General features: G+C 36.2%; 1 protein-coding gene across 1 annotated transcript in view; it reads left to right on the forward strand.

Annotated features, from left to right (window-relative positions):
- The window catches only part of LOC127879355 (CUB and sushi domain-containing protein 3-like), an 83,028-nt gene that overhangs the window by 53,246 nt on the left and 6,947 nt on the right, over positions 1 to 22,835 (forward strand). Inside the window, exons 36-56 of the mRNA XM_052426130.1 lie at positions 1,090 to 1,257; positions 2,207 to 2,374; positions 3,438 to 3,602; positions 4,554 to 4,715; positions 5,697 to 5,864; positions 6,315 to 6,482; positions 6,734 to 6,895; positions 7,098 to 7,268; positions 8,620 to 8,787; positions 8,957 to 9,124; positions 9,426 to 9,587; positions 10,998 to 11,159; positions 15,686 to 15,853; positions 16,355 to 16,534; positions 16,970 to 17,131; positions 18,678 to 18,845; positions 19,524 to 19,691; positions 20,357 to 20,524; positions 20,953 to 21,117; positions 21,542 to 21,709; positions 22,528 to 22,695. Coding sequence (XP_052282090.1) covers positions 1,090 to 1,257; positions 2,207 to 2,374; positions 3,438 to 3,602; positions 4,554 to 4,715; positions 5,697 to 5,864; positions 6,315 to 6,482; positions 6,734 to 6,895; positions 7,098 to 7,268; positions 8,620 to 8,787; positions 8,957 to 9,124; positions 9,426 to 9,587; positions 10,998 to 11,159; positions 15,686 to 15,853; positions 16,355 to 16,534; positions 16,970 to 17,131; positions 18,678 to 18,845; positions 19,524 to 19,691; positions 20,357 to 20,524; positions 20,953 to 21,117; positions 21,542 to 21,709; positions 22,528 to 22,695 — 3,507 coding nt within the window. The remainder of the gene's footprint in view (positions 1 to 1,089; positions 1,258 to 2,206; positions 2,375 to 3,437; positions 3,603 to 4,553; positions 4,716 to 5,696; positions 5,865 to 6,314; positions 6,483 to 6,733; positions 6,896 to 7,097; positions 7,269 to 8,619; positions 8,788 to 8,956; positions 9,125 to 9,425; positions 9,588 to 10,997; positions 11,160 to 15,685; positions 15,854 to 16,354; positions 16,535 to 16,969; positions 17,132 to 18,677; positions 18,846 to 19,523; positions 19,692 to 20,356; positions 20,525 to 20,952; positions 21,118 to 21,541; positions 21,710 to 22,527; positions 22,696 to 22,835) is intronic.

Below are 22,835 nucleotides of genomic sequence, written 5' to 3' on the forward strand. Positions count from 1 at the left end.
GCATTGAATTCATAAGATTGAGGAAATACATTGAATTCATAAGATTGAGGGAATACATTGAATTCATAAGATTGAGGAAAAACATTGAATTCATTAGATTGAGGAAATGCATTGAATTCATAAGATTGAGAAAATACATTGAATTCATAAGATTGAGGAAATACATTGAATTCATAAGATTGAGGAAATACATTGAATTCATAAGATTGAGTAAATACATTGAATTCATATTATTGAGAAAAAAACATTGAATTCATAAGATTGAGGAAATACATTGAATTCATAAGATTGAGGAAATACGTTGACTTTATAAGATTTCCGTAACCTCATGATATGTCTTTTGTGTATTCAATTGTTTAAAACAAGTAAGTTTTGCTAAAATGATAGATGCTTTTATAACTTTGTAGTCAGAAAACATTGAATTTCACAATGAAAATAAATGAAAGTTTACAACGTAAGTTACGATTTCTCCTAGGAGCTTTGTGAATATTTGTCCTGAAAATAGTAGAACTGTTATTACTTTGTACAATAATATCTGACAAAATATTAGAGCATCTTTATTTTAGTGCATTTTGCACACACACACACACACACACACACACACACACACACACACACACACACACACACACACACACACACACACACACACACACACACACACACAAGTAACTCCAACATGGAGCTTTTAAGAATTAAACAAACTGTTGTGAATGTTTTATGTGTAAAAAGAAACTATATGTGACAAAATGAAATTATATGTTTGTGATTGACCTTGCGTTAGGTGCTTAGCATTTGCTTCACATTTAACCATTTTCCACTCATAAGCAAAGTGAAAATGGCTATGTGCAAACAGCATAAAACCAGAACAGCCTGCGAGTAACTCGCAGTCTGTTCAGGTTTTATGCTGTTTGTTCCTCATCTGTATCTAAAGGTTGGTTATGAAGCCTTTAAAACTTGGATCTAGTTAGAAAGGTCTTTAACTAAATTTAACTTTCAAAGGGGCCACAAATGCGTCAAAATACGTATCTTAGTGGTAAAGGGTGAACATCTTATATATCCTGCAGTTTTTGCTTTTATATTCTATAGTGTCATGTGAGCCATTAACCAACGTGACCAATGGAATGATGTCATATACCACTAATGGTACAAGTACTGCAGTATCCATTGAGTGTGGTACTGGTTTTACCCTCAGTGGAAAACTCGAGCTGGAATGTGGAGCAGACGGCACTTGGAGCTCACAGCTGCCTTACTGTGGTAACCATGTCTGGAATAAAATGGCAATTAATCAGTGACCTTGTGTTTCCCTAGAGAAATAAGAGGTGGGATGTCTTTGTCAGCATAATTTCTGACTGCAATTCAGGGTTATCCAAGTGTTTAAGTATCAAATGCATTTAGCTGTTGAATGTATTAATCATTTCCTTTTACATTCTGTATTTATTTTGTTTATGTGTTCAAAAACCAAGGAAGTAATATCACAATTTAAGTTAAACTTACAGAGTTTATGCTATGTCCCATTCATGTATGCATATTGATATGTTGTTTTGGTCTGAACAAAATTGTTTACAGTTGTTGCCATTGGATGAAAAATTTCACATTTTAAAATGTCATTGTATTATTTCATCTCAATTATATGAAATTTTAGTCCCCCACCAGTGTAACAGGGGACTTTATGTTTACCCCCGCTTTCTCCTTTTGTCAGTGCATCCGTGTGTCTTTATGTCCGTCCGTCGGTCTGTCTGTTTGGAAAATCTAGACCATACAATAACTAAAAAGTTTTGCTAGGTTCAGGAAAATCTGTATGTGGGAAGAGAGCCAGCCATTATGGTGAATATGCACCATGTTTTGGTTTGTCAGACCAAATTTGGGGTAGCTAAGATTGCAAAAATGATTGAAAGCTGAGATCTGCATCCTGCCACTTCTTAATAGTACTAAGTTAATGAAACTTATGGGAATCCTGTTCTTACTTCCACAACATTAAAGTGGTAGGGGACTTCTGTATTGTCTTTGACAGAGCTCTTGTTAGTTTGAAGTTGCAGATGAAACAAATTCAATGCAAATGTTCGTGTGCAAATGTTGTAATAGATGATCAATAATGTACAAATCTATATGTGAAAATAAAAATAGAATGGCATGTTATATTCTGTAAGTGAAAATAAAATAGAAAAGCATGATATATTCTGTACATTTTACACAACAATTTTAGTGTCTTGCCCAACAATGAGTGACATTCTCAATGGAAAGATTGCCATGACCACCAATGGTAGTGTCACCATGGCAATCTACAGCTGTGAGAGGGGTTATACACTGGTGGGAAGTGCAGCCTTGTCATGTAGAGCTACTGGGACATGGAGTGGACCTGCACCCACATGTGGTAGGGAACTTGCCAGCATTCTTACAGAGGCATGATTTTTGTAGGCTACATGAATTTGGTGATGATGATGATAACTTAGCACAGGCTAATCAGGGAAGACACTTTCCGCTAATATGTTTTTTTTCATTTAAAGGAAGTCTCTTCTTGGCGAAAAAAATCTAGTTGAGGCAGAAAGTGTCCTTGATAAGCCTTTGTAGACTGCACAGGCTAATCTGGTACGACATTTTATGCACATGCATTAAGCCCCATTATCTCAGATCAACGCTCATTTGTATTTTAACCTTTTTATTGACCAATTGCAATGAAACTAGCTTCAAACAATTTGAGTTGGTAGTGTCGAAGTCATGTAACTGCTTTCCAAGCATTTTAACTCAATAGCATGAGAATATATTGAGATCATAATTTAAACCCATTTATATCTAGTGTACTCTCCCATCCTCTTATTATTATATAATAAATTGGATCATTTTATTTCTAAAATTAGGGATTTCTAGTATATTTATTTCTATATTTAGAATATTTCTTACAGAAATTCCTTTAAGCAAACAGCGCAGATGCTGATGAGACGCTGCATCATGCGGCGTCTCATCTGGGTCTATGCTGTTTGCCAAGGCATTTTTCTAGACACTAGGCATAAATGGGTTAATGAAAATTCATATGGGGAGACCTTGAAATGAGATCTTGTCTAGAATTTCAAATATAGTTGTTAGGGTTAAGGTAAATTTCACTGTTGCTAAAAATAGAACAAAAGTGTCTGTACTGGTACTCACACATGAATTGTTATATTTTGATAAAATGCTATGTTCTTGTACAATGTTGCACGGGATGGATGGGTAAGATTGATGCTTAATACAGATATATCTTTTTTTCCAATTTATTAAATTGATATATTTTAATGAAACTTAATCATACAGGTAATTAATACTCGTTTGATGAATGTACATTGGGAGGGTTGGTAGTCAAGGTCACTGTTGCTTTAAATACAAAAACAGCTGTTACATGTATTGTACTGACTGAAAATAAAAGGTTTTGATTATCACAAAGTTGTTATATATTTTCCCAGTGTGCTCCACTTTTGCCCAGCCTGCGAATGGTGCAGTGCAGATATCATCCAACGGTAGTGTGGCCTTGTACACGTGTGGGGAAGGATACACGTTGAAGGGAGGGAACCAGCAGGAATGTGGAACCGTTGCAAGTCAGCTAGTTGGGAACACTCCACCAACATGTGGTGAGTTTTGAAATACACATTGTTAGCCAAAGAAGTGTTTAAAAAATTTATAAGGCCTATCCCTTACTTTCATGGTATCGGCCCACCTCATAGAATCGTGACTTTAACAAAAAACCTTCAAGAAGTGTTTGAAAGTTAATTTTTTCATTTTAGAAGTTGTAATTTATTTGATGGTTGTCCATGACTATTACGATGATCATTCTCATGATTTCTGGTGTTCATTGGAAAGTAGATCATGCTTATTCCAGGGTGATGCTATGATTTTCAAATTACGTAACACACACATAAGTATGTTGCTGATGGGTTAATAATAGCTTTATCAAATGTGTTATATCCTGCTTATTTTTCAATAAAATGGAAAAATATATTAAAAACAAAATGAGCAAGAGTTTTGTTTTTCCATTAAGTTACTATTTTAGAACAAGCACGTGTGCATAGCAACAAATCTTAACAATCAATCAGAAGGGCTGATACTATGAGACAAGGTGTACATGAAACATATAACTAAAGTGAGCTAAGTCTAGTCAGTATTCCGTCACAACCTTGCCGATTTAAATGCAGTTTCTGTTGTTATGTCAAAGAATACACATTTAACTATATATTGTGATATATTACATACATGTTTTTGTATTTGTTCACTTCCAAAATTTGAATGTTTTCATTAAGAGGGCCGATACTACGGATAAACATGCTAAAGAGAGAACTGGAGGGAATTTAATAGGTCTGTCTTATTCCAAAGATAGCTTTTAAGTGAATGAATGTAATTAAACATTTAAGTTATTTATTTAATTTTTCAAGATTTAAAAAGAATCAGAAAGAAACAGAATGTTTTGGTCAAATTTATGGTAAATTAGTTTTATAGCGCTACTTTTTGGCTAACAAGTTACATAAACATAAAAGTTAAAAATACCATGAAAATCATAGTTATACATGTATGTTTCTTTTCCATAGTTGCCTGTGCCATGTTGAACAGTACAACAAACTATGTGTTGAGCACAAATGGTTCTACAACCAGCGCCAGCTTCCAATGTGGGGCCAACTATACCATGGTTGGACAGAGTTCTTCACAGTGTAGGAGTGATGGCACTTGGTCTAATACCCCACCCACTTGTGGTATGTGGGACAGAGACTTACACAAATATTGATCTCACAGCGTTTGAAATGATAATTAAATATGAGCCATGCTCTGTGAAAAGGGGTTTTAATGTATGTGCGCAAAGTGTCCTCCCAGATTAGCCTGTGCAGTTCGCACAGGCTTATCAGGCACAACACTTTCCGCTTTTTTGGTATTTTTCGATTACAGACAATAATGTGTTAATAAATTTAACAAATTTAAATAGATACATAAAAACTAGATACTGGTTCGTGTCGTTAATTGCAAACAACCTAACACAAATCAATGTTTTTTATTTCTTTGTAATAAAAGCGCAGAAACTATTTCAATCAAGTGTTGATTACATATTGTCATCTTTTAATTGAGTTTATTGTCTTTGAGCTGCTGTTTGTTTGCTGTATAACATGCAACACTCTAGAAAAAGCACAATACACACAATGGGTAAAAACGCTAACAATAAGCGCTTTTCCGTATTATTCTACCTAAACGAAGTCAAAGCTATCGATACAGCTTAACTGTATTAGCGTTTTACAGGAAATGTCACATGTCTGTTAAGTACGCAGTATAAGGTACTCCTCTTTGTGTAATAACTGGATTTATCTAGATTGTGAAACAGACGCAGGATGTATGTGTGAATTACGTTTCATATTTATGTCTTTTATGATAAGAGTAATTCAGTCTTTTTTTCAGTCTTTTTTATCACACATTTGACCAATTGTTTGTTAGGAACCTAAATACGTCAATTGGTCTATTGACAAAATATAGGAAAATAAATGTTTGCAAATAATAATGATTTCAAAGTATAAACAATCCCTGGAAGACTCGAACCATCTTGCAACATCCTTGCAGTGGTCCCAATGTCTGAGGGCTTTTTATGCCTCTGCCATGCACCTGTTGACATTAATTTGATTATGGTTTATGCTCTATAGATAATACATACAAGACATATGTTATATTGACTGTTCATTTTATTCTGGCAGTGACCTGCCCAGCACTGACCATCAACACTGGTCTCCAGGTGACCAGAGTGTCCGAAGCTTACCGAAGTGTGGCCCACTTCTCCTGCAAGGGAGGCTACACACTGCTAGGGGCAGCAACTCTGACTTGTCTCACTGACAGGACCTGGGATGCTGTACAACCTGCTTGTGGTAGGATGTGAAAGCAGAATATCAAGATTAAATATCATGACATGTATTCTGTCAGAATGATTTCACACAGTTTTGTTGTCAACTGCATGACAGTTCCAATCTAAAACAAAAATCATTTACATGAACTAAGCATTGTTTTGCCCAAATGTAGCAATGTGTATTATTAAAAAGATAAAGCGTGTTAAGTTTTCCAATTAAAAATATTGAATCATTTGAAAATAGCAAAGTTGATTCTACATTAACACAATATCTCAGCATAAGAAGTTATGTGTGAAATCCATTTGTATTTTAGTAAATGCAAATGAAACAGAAACACCAAATTGACATTTCTAATTAAAATGTTTATAAGTGAGTAATTCTGACAAATAGTATAAATGTGTTTATGTCAGTTTAGAAAACATACATTGTGAAACTGTTTTGGTCTCTATTATTAAAAGCAAATGCTTTCAGTGAAATGTCCTGGTTTGACCAATCCTACCAGTGGAGCGGTTAACATGACAACAGATGGCTTGACCTCCATAGCAACATACACCTGTTCCCATGGTTACCATCTAGAGGGAGACAACCAACTCATGTGTAACATGTTTGGACAATGGGAGGGAACTGTACCTGTCTGCAGTATGTAAATTGATGTATAATTGGTTGTAGTTCTATGTACACTGAATTGTTATTTCTTTCATACTTTCCACAGTTTTAGAAAAAAAAATATTTATACTTTATCTATATGGTCGGTTGTTAGAAGAACATCTTTTTTTATGACATGAATAGAGCCTTTGCTCTGACCCCAATTTACAATCTTTCTGTCCTGCAAGATTGGATTTTCAACTTCAATAACAGTTTGAGCTTGTACATACATTATTTTTGTGTAGAGTGTGATCCTCCTGCTGAAATAGCCAATGGTTCCTATGTGATGTCATCCAATGGTGGTCATGTGACCTACTCATGTGACCAGGGATACACTATGGCTGGTTCCCAATCTAGGATCTGTGCAAGTGATGGAACTGGCTGGTCAGACAGTGAACCCTCATGTGGTTAGCCAGTCTTTTTAATTTTATTTGTGGGAATCTAATAAAAAGCAGAATTGCAAAGTATTAAAAACTATTGATGTCAATGAATTTTGAAATGCAGATTATTCAATTATGGTCCTTATATTAATAGTCAAATTCAAAAATGACATTTGTAAAGGAAAACAAACTTATCTTAGCAAAAATTACAAGTTTGCTTTTTTTTCAGTGAGATGTGAAAATTTTAGTCCCCCTGCTGGTGTAACAACAAGTACAGTGACAAATGGTTCAATGACACAAATACTATTTACATGCGGAATAGCATACAGTCTTGGAGGGACTGCAGTTGCAAGATGTCTTCCAAACGGCACCTGGGACATACCGGCTACTCCAAAGTGTGGTAGGTGATCTTCTGGTATCTGCTATCATTTAAAAATGGTAATACTATTTTCATAGGCCCATTTTGACGGAGTGTCGCATGCAAGAACAATGTCCCTAGGTTGAAGGTCAATTCAAGGTCAAAGGTCAAATTAAGGAAATATGTAATTTACACTTTCTCATGAGCATACATTTCTCCAGCATGGTTGGATTTTCATATAATTTGCCATGATAAGACTGGGTACCGTGTGCAAGAAGTAGATCCCAAGGTCCAAGATAAAAGCCACAATTCAAGGTAAAGGTCAGATTTAGGAAATTTGTAACTGACACTTTGTCCAGAGTATTACATGTCCAGCAAGGATGGATTTTCAAATAAACTAGAAGGGATAAGCATGATCAAAAGAAATGTGGAGCACACTAAATATTCTATAGGTACGTCAAGGTTATAATTCAATGTTAAATGTCAAATTAAGATTTTTTTAAGAGCATGAATGGATTATCATATAACTTGCCATAAGTGATCAAGGTCAAAGGTCAATTTTAGGAAATGTGTACTTGACACTTTAACTTTGGCATAAATTGTCCAGCATGTATGAATTTTCATACAACTTGTCATAAGTAATAGCATGAGGAGATTGATTGTCACAGGCTAGAACCCTATCCCGAGGTCGAATTGAGGTATTTTCAATCAATATAAAAAAATCTGGAAGAGACGTAGTGGTGCATTAGAAAAGTTGATCCCTTGGTCCACGTTCAAGGCCACCATAGAAGTCCAAAACTCAAATTTAGTAAATTAGCGCTAATTACTTTGTCAAGCATGGAGGGAATTCAAATTACTTTGCAAAGTTATCAGCAAAGTGAGACTGAGTGTCACACACAAAGTTCATGTCACTAGGTGTAAGGTCAAGGTCAAAGCTCAAAACATAGTACCGGGTATTGAGCAAATTAAGGATTTTTGAATAACTGTTCAGTAATTACAAGCATACTTATTAGTGCAAACTATAACCAGGTCCCAAAGTCAAAGGCCATGGTCGCAATTTAAGTTCAAATGTAGAATACGAGAAGTTAATTGAGACTTTGTGCAATGTTTACCTGAACACAATTTCTAATAGCCGTATCTTAGTGATAATTGCTCTGTTACTAATTTCAATAATATCTAATAAATATTGAAGTTTTTGTATTGAAGTGAATTTTGCTCACACACAAAAAATCGCTTTTAAGAACCACCAAACTGTTGTGTGTTAATGTCAACAGAAAAGATATGTGAAAAACATGAATATTTATCTATGTGATTTACATGGTAAGTGGAACTTAGCATTTGCTTCACATTTTCATTTTGTATATCCTGCAGCTTTTGCTTTTATATTGTATAGTGTCATGTGAGCCGTTAACCAACGTGACCAATGGAACAATGTTATATACCACTAACGGTACAAGTACTTCAGTGTCCATTGAGTGTGGTACTGGTTTTACCCTCAGTGGAAAACTTGAGCTGGAATGTGGAGCAGACGGCACTTGGAGCTCACAGCTACCTCAGTGTGGTAACCATGGAAATAGTTTCTCATGAATAATACCATATTGTAATATATGCAGTGCAGTTGTTGTTGTTTTATCTAAGTTTTAATTGACTTGTTTGTTTAAATAGTTACCCTTTAAGTGTACAACTTTGATTCTTGTCCAGTTACATCACTTCCATAACATATTTGCTAGTTTCCTGCCCATCAATGGCAACTCCACAGAATGGTGCAGTGATCGTCTCCAACATTAATAATTCTGCTCGAGCTGCTTTCTCATGCAAAAAGGGCTACAAGTTGATAGGGGAGGCCACTCTAAGTTGTCTTCCAGACGCAACATGGTCAGGGCTGCCACCAACTTGCTGTGAGTAGAATGGTTTTGATGTGTTTTTGTTGAAGATTTCATATCAGGCATCTATGACATTTTGCCAATCTGTGAACAAGTTGCTTTAATTTCCCTTTGCAATCTTACGCCATGTTTAAAGTTGCAATTTAATTCATCCATTTAAAAGACTGTCATTGAAAATAACGCATTTAAAATGATTGAAGGGACATAATTAATTAAGGCCTCTCAAAGTCAGTGAAAGCTGTTTATTTCAAAATTGTTTTGAAATCCTAAAATGGTTTTACTTTTTCCCAATAAAGTTGTATTATTGGTATTTCAGCTTGTGAGGCCTTCCAAAAGCCTGTCCATGGCAACCTATCTCAGAGTAGCAACGGCACACAGGCCATGGTGACGTGCGGTGAAGGTTACACGCTTTCTGGCGTTTCCTTGATTGACTGCTCTGTGGCCACTGCCCTCACAACCTACACACCACCTACATGCAGTAAGTATCAATGTTTAATAAACAGGTGTTTGTTCATTTTAGCTCAACTTTCCAAAGTGAAGGAAAGCATCCTGGCTAGGTTAAAGTGTTTCTCTCAGCTAGTTTCTCAGAAATGGCTTCAAGGATTTCATTCAAACTTACAGTATTAAAATGTGCCCAAAGGTCAATTTGGCCAAAAACAGCTTCAAAATTCCTGTCTAACACATAACTTGGCCATTTATTTGTGGATTTTAAAATAACTTGGCACAAAAGCAATCTATCATAAGACAACATGACGGTTTTACACTCATCTCCTTACCTCAAAGTTCAAGGTCACAATAAGAGTTCAAAAGTCAAATGTGGCCATAAAACAACTTGTCTGGACTGCAACTTTGTCATTAATTATCTTAACATAACTTAACACTTATGTTGACAATGAGGGGCGGCAATTTCTGTGTAAAACCTGTCTCTGTTCCTCAGAGGTCAAGGCTACTTTCACAGGTCAAAGGTCACTTTTGTACATAAAACAGCTTGTCTGGGCCTTAAACTTAATTGTCATTCAAAATGCAATTTTAAGACAACTGACTACAAATTACTACCATCAGGATATTTAGTGTGGCATTTATCACCAGTTTTTTTAACCTTTTTATTTGTGCGTCAGTCTGTTTGTCTCTATAAATGTTTAAACTGTAACTTCATCATGCCTTTAAAACTTTACTTTTGAAATGAGTTGGCCCAAATGTGGACTTGTAAAATGACGTTTTGGACCAAACAATCATTTGGGTACCTTCAAGATAAAGGTAAGCTTTTTGTGGAAAAAATAAATTGCATTGTTGTCAAAATATGGAATGTCTGTATTTGATAACATTCATGTGGATAGCAGGACCATCAATCCTTCTATCATTTCCTCTCTCACAGGTTAAGTTAATGTTTCTTGTTTTTTTAGCAACATCACTGCTTGCTATCTCTTACTTACACGTTGTTGTTTATGATGATTTCCTATCCACCAATATCTCCGACAATCTTGACCTTTACCAGGTCTTAGAAATGGTCTATATCACCACATCTGGGTAAATGTGTCTTTGTCAATCTCTGGTTCTTGTTAAAACAGTACAAGAGTCTGAAATTTAGCAGAGACTTTCAGGATTAATTTCTTTAATTAAGCCTTGCTCTGGGAAACGGTTTAAAGTATGTACATAAAATGTTGTCCCAGATTAGCCTGTGCAGTCCACACAGGCTAATCAATGACAACTCTTTCCGTCTAATCTGGATTTTCACCAAGAAGAGACTACCTGTAAAATAAAAATTCCATAAAAGCAGAAAGTGCGTCCTTGATCAGCCTGTGCAGACTCCTCAAGTTAATCTGGGAGAACACTTTACCCACATACATTAAACACAGTTTTCTCAGACCAAGCCTCATGTTTTTTTCAGCCTTATGTCAGCCTCTGCTGACACCTACTGGCTACGCATTGAGCACAGACGGTTCCCGTACTGTGGCTCTGTACAGCTGTGAGGTTGGTTCCACTCTTGTTGGCCCCAGCACCACTTCCTGTAGACCAGATGGAACATGGGACACTTCACCACCCAGATGTGGTAAGCAACATTTATGTTTGCCATTGATGTGTAAGAAAACTAAAATTCATTTCAAGTGACTCATTTGCAAATTTGCAATAATATTTGTCACAGAATTGTAAAATTAAAGGAGAAAAAGAGATATTAAGAGTTTGGATCACAGGTTTTGTATACTTTTTAACCAGGTTTTCCGAAGGAAAAAACTGGTTATTAGATCAGCAAATGTCGGCGGGCGGGCAGGTAGGCGGAACAAACTTGTCCGGGCCATAACTTTGTCGTTCATTGTGAGATTTTAAAATCCTTTGGCACATTTGTCCACCATCATTAGACGGTGTATCGCGCAAAAGAATTACGTTGATATCGCCAAGGTTAAGGTCACACTTTGAGTTCAAAGGTAAAAAATGGCCATAAATGAGCTTGTCCGGGCCATAACTATGTCATTCATTGTGAGATTTTAAAATCATTTGGCACATTTGTTCACCCTAATTGGACGGTGTGTCGCACAAATGAATTATGTCAATATCTCTAAGGTCAAGGTCGCCATGACTAAAAATTATTATCCCCCGCCAGAGGCGGAGGGATATTGTTTTGGCGTTGTCCGTCCGTCCGGCACTTTTGTGTCCGGAGCCATATCTTGGAAGTGCTTTGGCGGATTTCATTGAATCTTCGTATGAGTATGTATATGCATAAGAGGATGATGCACGCCAAATGGCATTGTACACCATCTGTTAAAAACAGAGTTATGGCCCTTTGTATCTTGAAAAAATGCTTTTTACTACAGGCACTTTTGTGTCCGGAGCCATATCTTTGAAGTGCTTTGGCGGATTGCATTGAAACTTGGTATGAGTATATATATGCATAAGAGGATGATGCACGCCAAATGGCATTGTACACCATCTGTTAAAAACAGAGTTATATCCCTTTGTATCTTGAAAAAATGCTTTTTACTATAGGCACTTTTGTGTCCGGAGCCATCATCTTGGAAGTGCTTTGGCGGATTTCATTGAAACTTGGTATGAGTATATATATGCATAAGAGGAAGATGCATGCCAAATGGCATTGTATACCATCTGTTAAAAAGAGAGTTATGGCCCTTTGTATCTTGAAAAAATGCTTTTTACTTTAGGCACTTTTGTGTCCGGAGCCATATCTTGGAAGTGCTTTGGCGGATTTCATTGAAACTTGGTATGAGTATATATCCCCTGCCAGAGGCGGAGGGATATTGTTTTGGCGTTGTCCGGCTGTCCGTCCAGCTGTCCGTCCGTCCGGCACTTTTGTGTCCGGAGCCATATCTTGGAAGTGCTTTGGCATATTTCATTGAAACTTCGTATGAGTATATATAAGCACAAGAGGATGATTCACGCCAAATGGCATTGTACACCATCTGTTAAAACCAGAGTTTTGGCCCTTTGTATCTTGAAAAAATGCTTTTTACTATAGGCACTTTTGTGTCCGGAGCCATATCTTTTTTAACATAACAGATGTTGTGTTCACTCTGCAACATTGTCCTCCGTCCGTCCATCTATCATTATGTTCATCCGTCCAATTTGCACCCATCCTCAAACAAAGCATATGTTGCGGGGGATACCTTGGGCCTTTCAGGCCCTCTTGTTTATTTTGAAACAAAGGGGGATAATTATAAATTAGTTCAGTTTGAGTTGTCTCCCTTTATCAGACTTTTTTTCAAATTGAACACCTGGTTTTGTGACAATTTTGTCCCTTGTTATTAATTTATTGTGGATTATAAGTGAATTTAAAATTGAAATTCATCAGTCAGGTAACTATATATGTATATATATAATATTAAAGTTAATAAAAATTGTCAAATGACATATTAAATTTATGATGCTTACACATTTAAATCCCCCCCTTTGTATAAAGCAGAATATAGCAGTTGTCTGTCTTTCAAATTATCCAGATGTTAGTCTGAAAATGCCTGTCTTCTAATATCTTGGCCATATGGTGATTGATTTTAAAATAACTTAGCATAAATGTTAACAATCATAAGACAATGTGGCATGCTTACAGCCTTTCTCACTACCTCAAAGATCAAGGTACACTAAGAGTTCTAAAGTCAAAGTTAGTCATAAAACATCTTCATTTTTTTTCTCAGCCATACATTTGCCATATATTGATTGATTTCAAAATAACTCCGCACAAAGCTACGGAAAGATGACTCATCACGTGAAATAGCTGTCTCCTAAGGTCAAGGTCACACTTAGAGGTCAAAGTAAAATATGGCCATACAACAATAATCTTGTCTCAGCCATAACATAGCAATTTTAAGATGGACTTGTAACCAAAAAAAAATAGCAAAAATGTTGACAATGTGTTGCAATGATGTGCTGTTTCCTACCTCAAAGAAAAAGGTCGCAATTCAAAGGTCAAATTTTGCCAAAAAACAGCCTTTCTGGACTGTAACTTTGTCATAAATAATTCAATTAAAAATAACTTTATACAAATGTCTACCAACAGCAATATTTCCTGTCTATCTTTCTCAGAGGTCAAGGTCACATTAAGAGGTAAACAGACAAATATGGTAAAATAAACAGCTTGTTTTTTATCAGTACATTAGTTGAGTTTTACAACAAAAGTGGAATGGGGGGTCATTCGTGTAATGTGGACACAGGTCTTGTGTTTAGTTAGATACTTGTACATATGTAGCGTGTACTGCTTCTTCTGGATATATACGAGGGTGACTTGGGTGACTTGGGTCACCTAGGGTGACTTGGGTTGACTTGGGTCACCTAGGGTGACTTGGGTTGACTTGGGTCACCTACGGTGACTTGGGTTGGCTTGGGTCCCCTAGGGTGACTTGGGTTGACTTGGGTCACCTACGGTGACTTGGGTGACTTGGGTAACCTAGGGTGACTTGGGTCACCTAGGGTGACTTTGGTTGACTTGGGTCACTTACGGTGACTTTGGTCTCCTAGGGTGTCTTGGGTCACCTAGGGTGTCTTGGTGACTTTGGTCATCTCGGGTGTCTCTGATGACTTGCGTCACCTCGACCTATATTAATGTGTCTGCAGAGTGTCTAATGCTTGCGTTATGCAGGGAGGACAATGAATCAGTAAAGTAAAAGCAATATTCTAACATGGCACGCGACTTGTTTTCTATAGACAAAGAAGGAAATCAAGTGTGGGTTATTCTGCAATAACTTATGGGCGGAGCTTAATGTTTCGAAAATAGTTCTGAATAAATAAAGAAAATATTGCAGTAAAATGCACGTTCTAAAACCCGCTCTGAAAGAAATGTTATAAATGTAGCATGTATATAAATGTAATGAAACAATAAATTGTATATTTGGTGATAAGTGGCATAACCACGTCTACAAAGAATGTTATTTGTTAGGAAACGTAATTCAGAAAACATTTATAGCATGTCAGCTTTTCAGTAGCATCAATAAACGTGACATCATTAAGTTTCTACGATTGTTGTTTTCAATGAAAGTGACGTCATTTGCAAAATATTTATGAATGAAAATGACATCATATGTTTGTACAATTCAATGACATCACTTAATAATGAACTTAGTACTAAGAAGGGCGGAGCATTGAAAAATATAGTTCACGTCCTAAAGCTTGAACCAAATCAATCAGAATCATGTTAGAATCGAAATAATATTTTTCTATGATGGTTTGTTGTCGAATAACCCACAGTAAGTTGTATAGATGCGTGTTATCAAATCACTCGTGCTTCGCACTCGTGATTTAATTCCTACACATCTATACTCCTTACTGTGGGTTATTCGACAACAAACCATGATAGAAAAATATTATTTCTTAAATAATTAGCTTGACTGACTCAGGCTGACCCAGGAGACCTGACACGTGCACTGACTAATATTTCCACAGGAAACCTCTGACCCGGACTAATATATGAGTCTTCATGCTACCCAGCAAGCTATTGTAAATGCGCAAAGTTGCTTGGGTCACCATCACTCAAGAGGCATCCAAAGTCAAAGAAACTTCCCTCACAGAAGAGCAGCACTTTATATACTGATAGTTCACGTGACCCGCTTGTTAAAGACTATTTCATTTCATGAAAACACAAACCTTCTGTTTCAAACAGTCATTGTAGTATACTGCTTCTATATTCTGTTATGCATATGGTGCATGTTTATAACAGACTTGTATTATTAGATCATTAAACTATGTACATGAAAATGCAATGATCAATCCAAAATGCACACACTTTTTGCGTGGAACTTACTAAAAAGTCAAATACTTGCAAATGAACTCAAAGAATAATGAACCTAAAGGATAAAGTACCGGCCAAAAAAGTCACACATTGAATACCCAAGTAGATAATATTTCCAAGCATTTGTCAATTTTCAATAAATTATTTCTTATTTCTATGTCTATTGTTGACTCTAGATACTGTTTTGCATCTATTTGAGCCTGCAGGGAAAACTGAGTTAATACATAGTGCGTAAAGTGTCTTCCCAGATAAGGCTGTGTATAAGCTTATCTCGGACATCAAGGCACATGCATTGATCCCAGTTTTTCCGGAATACTGCTCATTAAGACAATGGTTTCGCCCTGCAGTGACCTGTGACAGCCTGGGGCGCCCCCCAGGGGGAGATGTGAGTCTGATGTATGAAGGTACAGCCACCCTAGCCGTGTTCTCCTGTGATGTGAACCACACCCTGTTGGGGGCCCCAGCCCTCACCTGCAGGGATGACGGGTCCTGGAACTTCATGGAGCCACAGTGTGGTAAGGGCTCTGTGCTGATTTCTTCATGTATTAGTGTTTTACTAAAGGAACTTGTTTTAATTGTGTTTAAACAATGTAACATATTATCAGTCATTGCATTAATTCATAGTGTATTTATTTATTTATATTTTTATATAATTCTGTATGCAATATAACTGATAGTTAATTGTAAACAAATAATCAACAAAAATAATCTTTATTTATCAGTTATACTATTCATTTTAATACAGGTGTATTACACTTATGTTTATAAAAATGCTTCTGCTGTTGATAGAGAATATGTCTCATATATATGTTAAAGAACTGTTAGTATTTTTCTGCAAAAATGTAGGAAAGCAGTAGATGTGGTGTGTTTGTATATTTGTCTGATAGTGTAAATACTCTAGTTTGTAGAATAAGGCAATTTTATTTAATTGTTGTCAAATTTAATTTCTTATTGACATATGATCTTATAATAGGATAAAATAATGAAATACATTGTTATTCACCTCCCTTTTCCAGTGAAATGCCCGAGCTTAACTCCCCTCTTGAGTGGAACCATCAACCTAACAACTGACGGTACCCGACCTACAGCCAGATTTTCCTGCACAGCAGGGTACCATCTCGATGGTGTTGCCATGGTGACCTGTGCTGGGTCCGGCAATAGCGCATCTTCCTGGGATAGCAGCATCCCTACTTGCAGTATGTACTGGTGAACAAGCATCTAAGAACTTGCCAGCTAGAGAGTATTTGTAAAAGACTTTGACCATCAATAATTAATTTGTACATTATGATTGTAATAATGTTTATGTACAGTTTATTTTAGACAAAATAGTGGATTTTATTTGTGTAATGGCAGTAAGATATATACAATTTGTTATTTATCTGTCCTTTTCTTCCTGATTAAAAAGACGTCATTTTTGATGTCATAGTTTTATAAAGAAATCATCTTGTATTAACAGTCATACAATTTTATATAATATTTACCAAAAGTCAACATAGGGTTTAATATGAAATTTAATACAATATTAGACCAAGAAATATAGCTTTATTCTCTATTTTTGACAATCATCAGGTAAAGCAATACCCCCAAAATAAGAATTATCTTGTAATGTGAATAATACCCCATGGTTTCAGAATGTGACCCCGCAGCCTCCCTTGCTAATGGCACCATGACGACGTCCCCTGACGGGCGCACTATGACCTACACGTGTAACATGGGGTACAGTCTGGCAGGTCCTAACAGCAGGCTCTGTACAACCAATGGAACAGGCTGGAGTGGTAGTCAGCCATCTTGTGGTAACCAACACCTGCGATTTGTCTCTTCATATTTGTGTATTTATATATGAGCCTCTCCCTCGGAAAACTGGGGTGGTATTCCAGAAACATCTTAAGTCATTTCTTAAATAATTCACTTAAAATTTAAAATGACATTGTTTTGTATTTCTTTACTAAATAAGGAAACACATGTTTTTTTGGTATTCCTATCATAACATTGGCATAATTATGTTATTATCCCCTACCGGTGAAACTTAGGGGACTTATGGTTTGCGCTCTGTCTGTCTGCAAGTCTTTCTGTCAGTCTGTCTGTCAGTCCGTCACACTTTTCTGGATCCTGCAATAACTTTTAAAGTTCTTTAAAACTTGAAACATGGATAGATGGCAATATGGACATTTTGTTCCTACGTCAAGATTTCTGGTTGCTATGGCAACAAATATATTTAAAAAAATAAAAATACTGACAGTGGTGGAGTTTCACCAGTAGGGGACCATATTGATTGGCAATCTCTTGTTTAAATGTATATCTTGATGCCAATTTATTGCAATATGAAATGAAACACTTAAGAAAATTTCCCAATTTAAGGATAAGAATAAAATTTAACATAAGATGCTTCTGGAATACGACACGTGGGCTAAATGCATGTGTATACATTTCCGTCCCAGGTTTGCCTCCATAGTCAGCTTATCAGGGATGACACTTTCGGCATTAATGGACTTTTTTGTGAAAAGGGAGCCTGTTATGAACACAAATCTAGTTATGGCAGGAAGAATTGTCCCTTATTAGCCTGTGTTAATCTGCACATGTATTAGGCCCTGTTTTCCCAAAGCACAGCTGATAGATATTTTTATGCCCCCAGATCAAATCGGGGTTATATTGTTTTTGGCCTGTCTGTCTGTCATTCTGTCCCAAAACTTTAACCTTGGTCATAACTTTTGCAGTATAGATGATAGCAACTTGATATTTGGCATGCATGTGTATCTTATGGAGCTGCACATTTTGAGTGGTGAAAGGTCAAGATCATCCTTCAAGGTCAAAGGTCAAATATATAGCTTCAAAGCGTTACAGTAGGGGGCATTGTGTTTCACAAACACAGCTCTTGTTTTCCATTATTCCTATGTAGAAGTGATAACCATGTCATCTTTTGGAGTTATTAATTACTTTCATAGTTCACATGAAGGAAATAAAGTGTGTTTTAATTGATGTTTACAATGACAAATGTAATACTTTTGCCTTCATATATTTTGCTTTAAGCTCTTATAAAAAGCATGTTATTACATTTCAGCCACATTGTAATACTGTCAAACCATTATTATTCGTGGGAAACAAAATTTTGTAGATTTGCATTGGTCCTCTCATCTACAAAATCAAATGTCCAACAAACGTCTAAGTTCCATGTTTTGTATCAAACACAATAAAAAAATCTATGAATTTTAGAGAAAATGAAAACTGCAGATTTACACCAGATATTATATATTAACATGAAAATTGTTTGTCAACAAAAATAATCTAGTCTATACAGTAAAATATTTATTGTAGATTGACAATTGTTTAATTGTATTCCAGTGTTCTGCAGTATGCCCACAGTGCCAGCTAATGGTTCACTGCAACTAGGGACCAATGGTCAGTCTACTGTTGCCCTTGTGACCTGTGCTACTGGCACAACCCTAAGTGGACAGCAAAACATCACCTGTACTTCAAATGGCACCTGGAACTTGACCCTTCCATCCTGTGGTGAGATTCAGTTTTAATTCTCTTAATTAAAATAAAAAATACTTGCACATGGTGACAAAGTAGCTTTGTAGGAATTATTGGTGAACAAACAGTTTTTTTGTTAATATTTGGAAGTAAATAAAATTTATGCCCATTGGTCCATTTGTCCATTTAGATTTCGTTATCAGCATTGAACTAAATAAGTGTGATGTGTTGGTCTCTTTGTTCAAACAAACATTTACAAAAAACTCACTATTAATCCGTTTGTCCATTTCAGATTCTCAGGTTGGTATTTGAAGTTATGCATGATCAGATTGATCCTTTAACCTTTTACCACTTAGATACATATTTAACCCTTTCCCACTTAGATACATATTTAACCTTTTACCACTTAGATACATATTTAACCCTTTACCACTTAGATACATATTTAACCCTTTACCACTTAGATACATATTCAACCCTTTAACACTTACATATGTATTTTTACACAATTGTAGTCTCTCAGAAAGTTAAATTGAATTTTAGACCTTTTTTTACTAGATTCATATTTTAAAGGCTCCATTTCCAACCCTGAGATAGCGATGAGCAGCAAACAGCATGAAACCTGAACAGACTGCTGTTCTGGTTTTATGATTTTTACTTTGATTCTGAGTGGGCAAGGGTTAAAAGGTATCAATTGTGATGTGTTGGTTTCAGTTACCTGCCCATCATTGATGCCCCTAACCTCTGGTAAAATAGAGATCACTAGTAATGGGTCGGTAACCATGGCAGCATTCACCTGCAACCTCAACTACACAGTGGCTGGGGACCAGAGACTTACCTGTCAACCGGATGGCAAGTGGTCTGGGAGCCAACCTGTCTGTGGTAAGGTTAGGTTCACAAAAGTCATGGACATGCTGAGATGTCCAATACATGCTCAGGGAATTGAAATCTATGGCTCGGCCTCTCAATTATTTGTCAAAGGGTTTGCAAGAAATTGTTTTGTTATCAGCAATCATGTACTTTTGTTCACCTCATTTTTTTTATCTTAACACATATTTTTTTATTCAGTCCTTGTTTAAGCACTCTGTTTGCAAAGCAAGCTTAAATGAATATTTTTATGTCCCTAATATTACTTGATCACATTAAACCTTAACCATTGACTGCCACAATTTTCAAACTTGGTCTTCTTTTGAAATTAGCAAAATCAAATATCTGACACATAAAAAGAAAATTTACTTGTTTTATAATGAAAAATCTCCTCCCCCCCCCTCCCCCCCCAAAAAAGATTATGAGTGTTTGTAGTAAAAGGGGTATTATGCTTTTCAATTGTTCCAAAAGTACATGCATTTTCAGTCTTGTTGCCTGTGCTATTTTGCATGACATCAATGGCCTCACAGCTCGTGTGACATATCATAACAAAAGCCACTGACTGATACATTTTTTGGAATATTGACTAGAGTATTAATTTGTATGTACATACATATTGTTCATGACCTTATTTTTAAAGTACTTCAAATGCACTTATTTCATGTGTTTGTTACATTAAGCTGCATGTCCATCATTGAAACAAGTACAACAAGGAGCAGTAGTCATAACAACTGACGGAAAGTTGACTTCTGCTGCATTCTCCTGTAACCAAGGTTACCAACTCACAGGCAGTGGCACTCTGCAATGTACTTCAGATGGATTATGGGACCTCTCTCCACCTGCTTGTGGTAAGAATGAAACTAGCAGTGCTTGTGAGATTGATGAACAAAATGTAGTTCCAAAAATGAAGATAAATGTACGAAAAGTAGTTCTAAGTGGAGATTGATCTACAAAATGTAGTTCCAAATGGAGATTGATGTACAAAATGTAGTTCTAAACTGAGATTGATGTACACAATGTAGTTCCAAGCCCAGAACGATGTACAAAGATATAGTTCCGAATCCAGAATGATGTTGTTGCAAACCAAAATTGATGTACAAAATTGTAAATTTTTCTTGGTAGATCTAGTATTAATGTACGTTTTTGCAGAACATTCCAAAGAATAATTTTACTTCAATGAGATACAAAGTTATCACATGTTTCGTTAACAAATAAGTTATTTCTTGATTTCTGCCCCTAAGTACAGTTATGTTAATGATATTTAATCCCATTTTAGTTTGCAAGAGTTTTACGCAGCCGACAAACGGACATCTGACAATATTGACCAATGGGAGTACAGCTGTGTACACATGTGACGCAGGTTACACACTTAGAGGGGCTACAACATACTCATGTGACACAACAATTGGCAACACTTCACTAGTGACAGCACCTTCGTGTAGTATGTACAGTATCAGAATTATATATGAGGCATGCTCTGTGAAAAAGGGGTTTAATGCATGTGCGTTAAGTGTTGTCCCAGATTTTCCTGTGCAGTCTGCACTTTCCGCCTTAACTTGATTTTTTGCTAAGAAGAGACTTTCTTGAAACGAAAAATATAATAGTGGAAAGTGTTATCCTTGATGAGCCTGTGCAGACTGCACAGGCTATTCTGAAACAAAACTTTACGCACATGCATTAAACCCCCTTTTCACTGATCACGGCCCAAATATATTGTCATCATGTTAAGCATAAGTGTATTGTATTTTTGACAAGTGTGTTTTTTAATTTTGGAAACATTACTGATTTCCAATAAAGACTGTGGGTACAATCTAATACAAGAAATAAATCGTGGTACCAATTGTTCCTTTGTTCATATTTCTTAGATACATGCAACACCCTGAGTGTTAACCCCGGCGTGCGCAGTGTGCGATACTCAGACAGTGTAAAGACCTACATGAACTTCTCATGTGATGAAGGCTATACATTGGTGGGTGAGGCGGTCATCAGTTGTCGTAGCGATGGCACATGGAACAGCTCTCTGCCTATCTGCGGTAATTAGTTACTTGGCTAAATACATGTGCATAAAGTGCGGTCCCAGATTAGCCTGTGCATACCGCACCAGGTAATCAAAGACAACACTTCCCGTCTTACATGGATTTTCAGTTAGAAGAGACATCCTTCAAAAAATTAAATACATTAGCAGAAAGTGTCATCCCTGTTTATCCTGTGTGACCTGCACAGGCTGATCTTGGATGACTCCTTACATACAAACATGAAGCCCAGTTTTCCCCGAACAAGATTCATATAGTTTAAGTCCATCTGAAATCCTGGACAGTGTACAAATGGTCCATCTAACAAGTAAGTTATAGGTTTCTGAAAACTAAACCCCTTGCCATTCGTCTTAAAGTCCATATTGTTGCATATATCTTAAAATGCATAATTAAAATGTCCTTTAAGCTAATTATGTTGTTTTAGTTCTTATTTGAGTGGTGTTTTGAGTGATGATTTTTAAAATAGTCATTTAATCATAGGTTTGTCAAGTAAGTAAAATCTGTAAAGTATACAATTGTTCATTATTCATTACTTTCATCTTAACATAGAAGCCTTTTGACCAGCAGTTGGTAGCTCTTTAGATCTTCATGATAACTTGATGGTTACAATGCAACCAGGACCTGTATTCACACACCAAATCTTATATTTAAGAATTGACTAAAAAACAAGAATATATTTTCAGCGTTTGAATATATATTTATAAATGCTACAAGTGTTGCTTATGTAATAAATAAATAGGTTGAAATAAAGAATTGGAAGCTTAAAGAATTATTATAATCCCACCTTGATAAGAAATAATACTGATGTCATTTTCCAGTGATATGTGAAGAACTGTCCAGTCCGTATGGTGGAAACATCACCATGACAACCAGTGGGTCTGTCACCTCTGCCTATGTCACATGTGTCTCAGGCTTCTCTCTGATTGGTCAATACAAACTAACATGTCGTTCTGATGGGTCGTGGGATTTCCGAATGCCAACTTGTGGTAAATGATTTCAATTTATTTATGTATTTTATTTAACAGTATACTGCTAAGTCTGGTATACGTTGAAGAGTACCGGAAATATATGAAACAAAATGTATCGGATCTAAAGTGTTGTGTAAAAAGATAGTTTGCATTTATTT

The sequence above is a fragment of the Dreissena polymorpha genome, chromosome 4, assembly GCF_020536995.1.
Source record: "Dreissena polymorpha isolate Duluth1 chromosome 4, UMN_Dpol_1.0, whole genome shotgun sequence".
NCBI classification, from domain to species: domain Eukaryota; kingdom Metazoa; phylum Mollusca; class Bivalvia; order Myida; family Dreissenidae; genus Dreissena; species Dreissena polymorpha.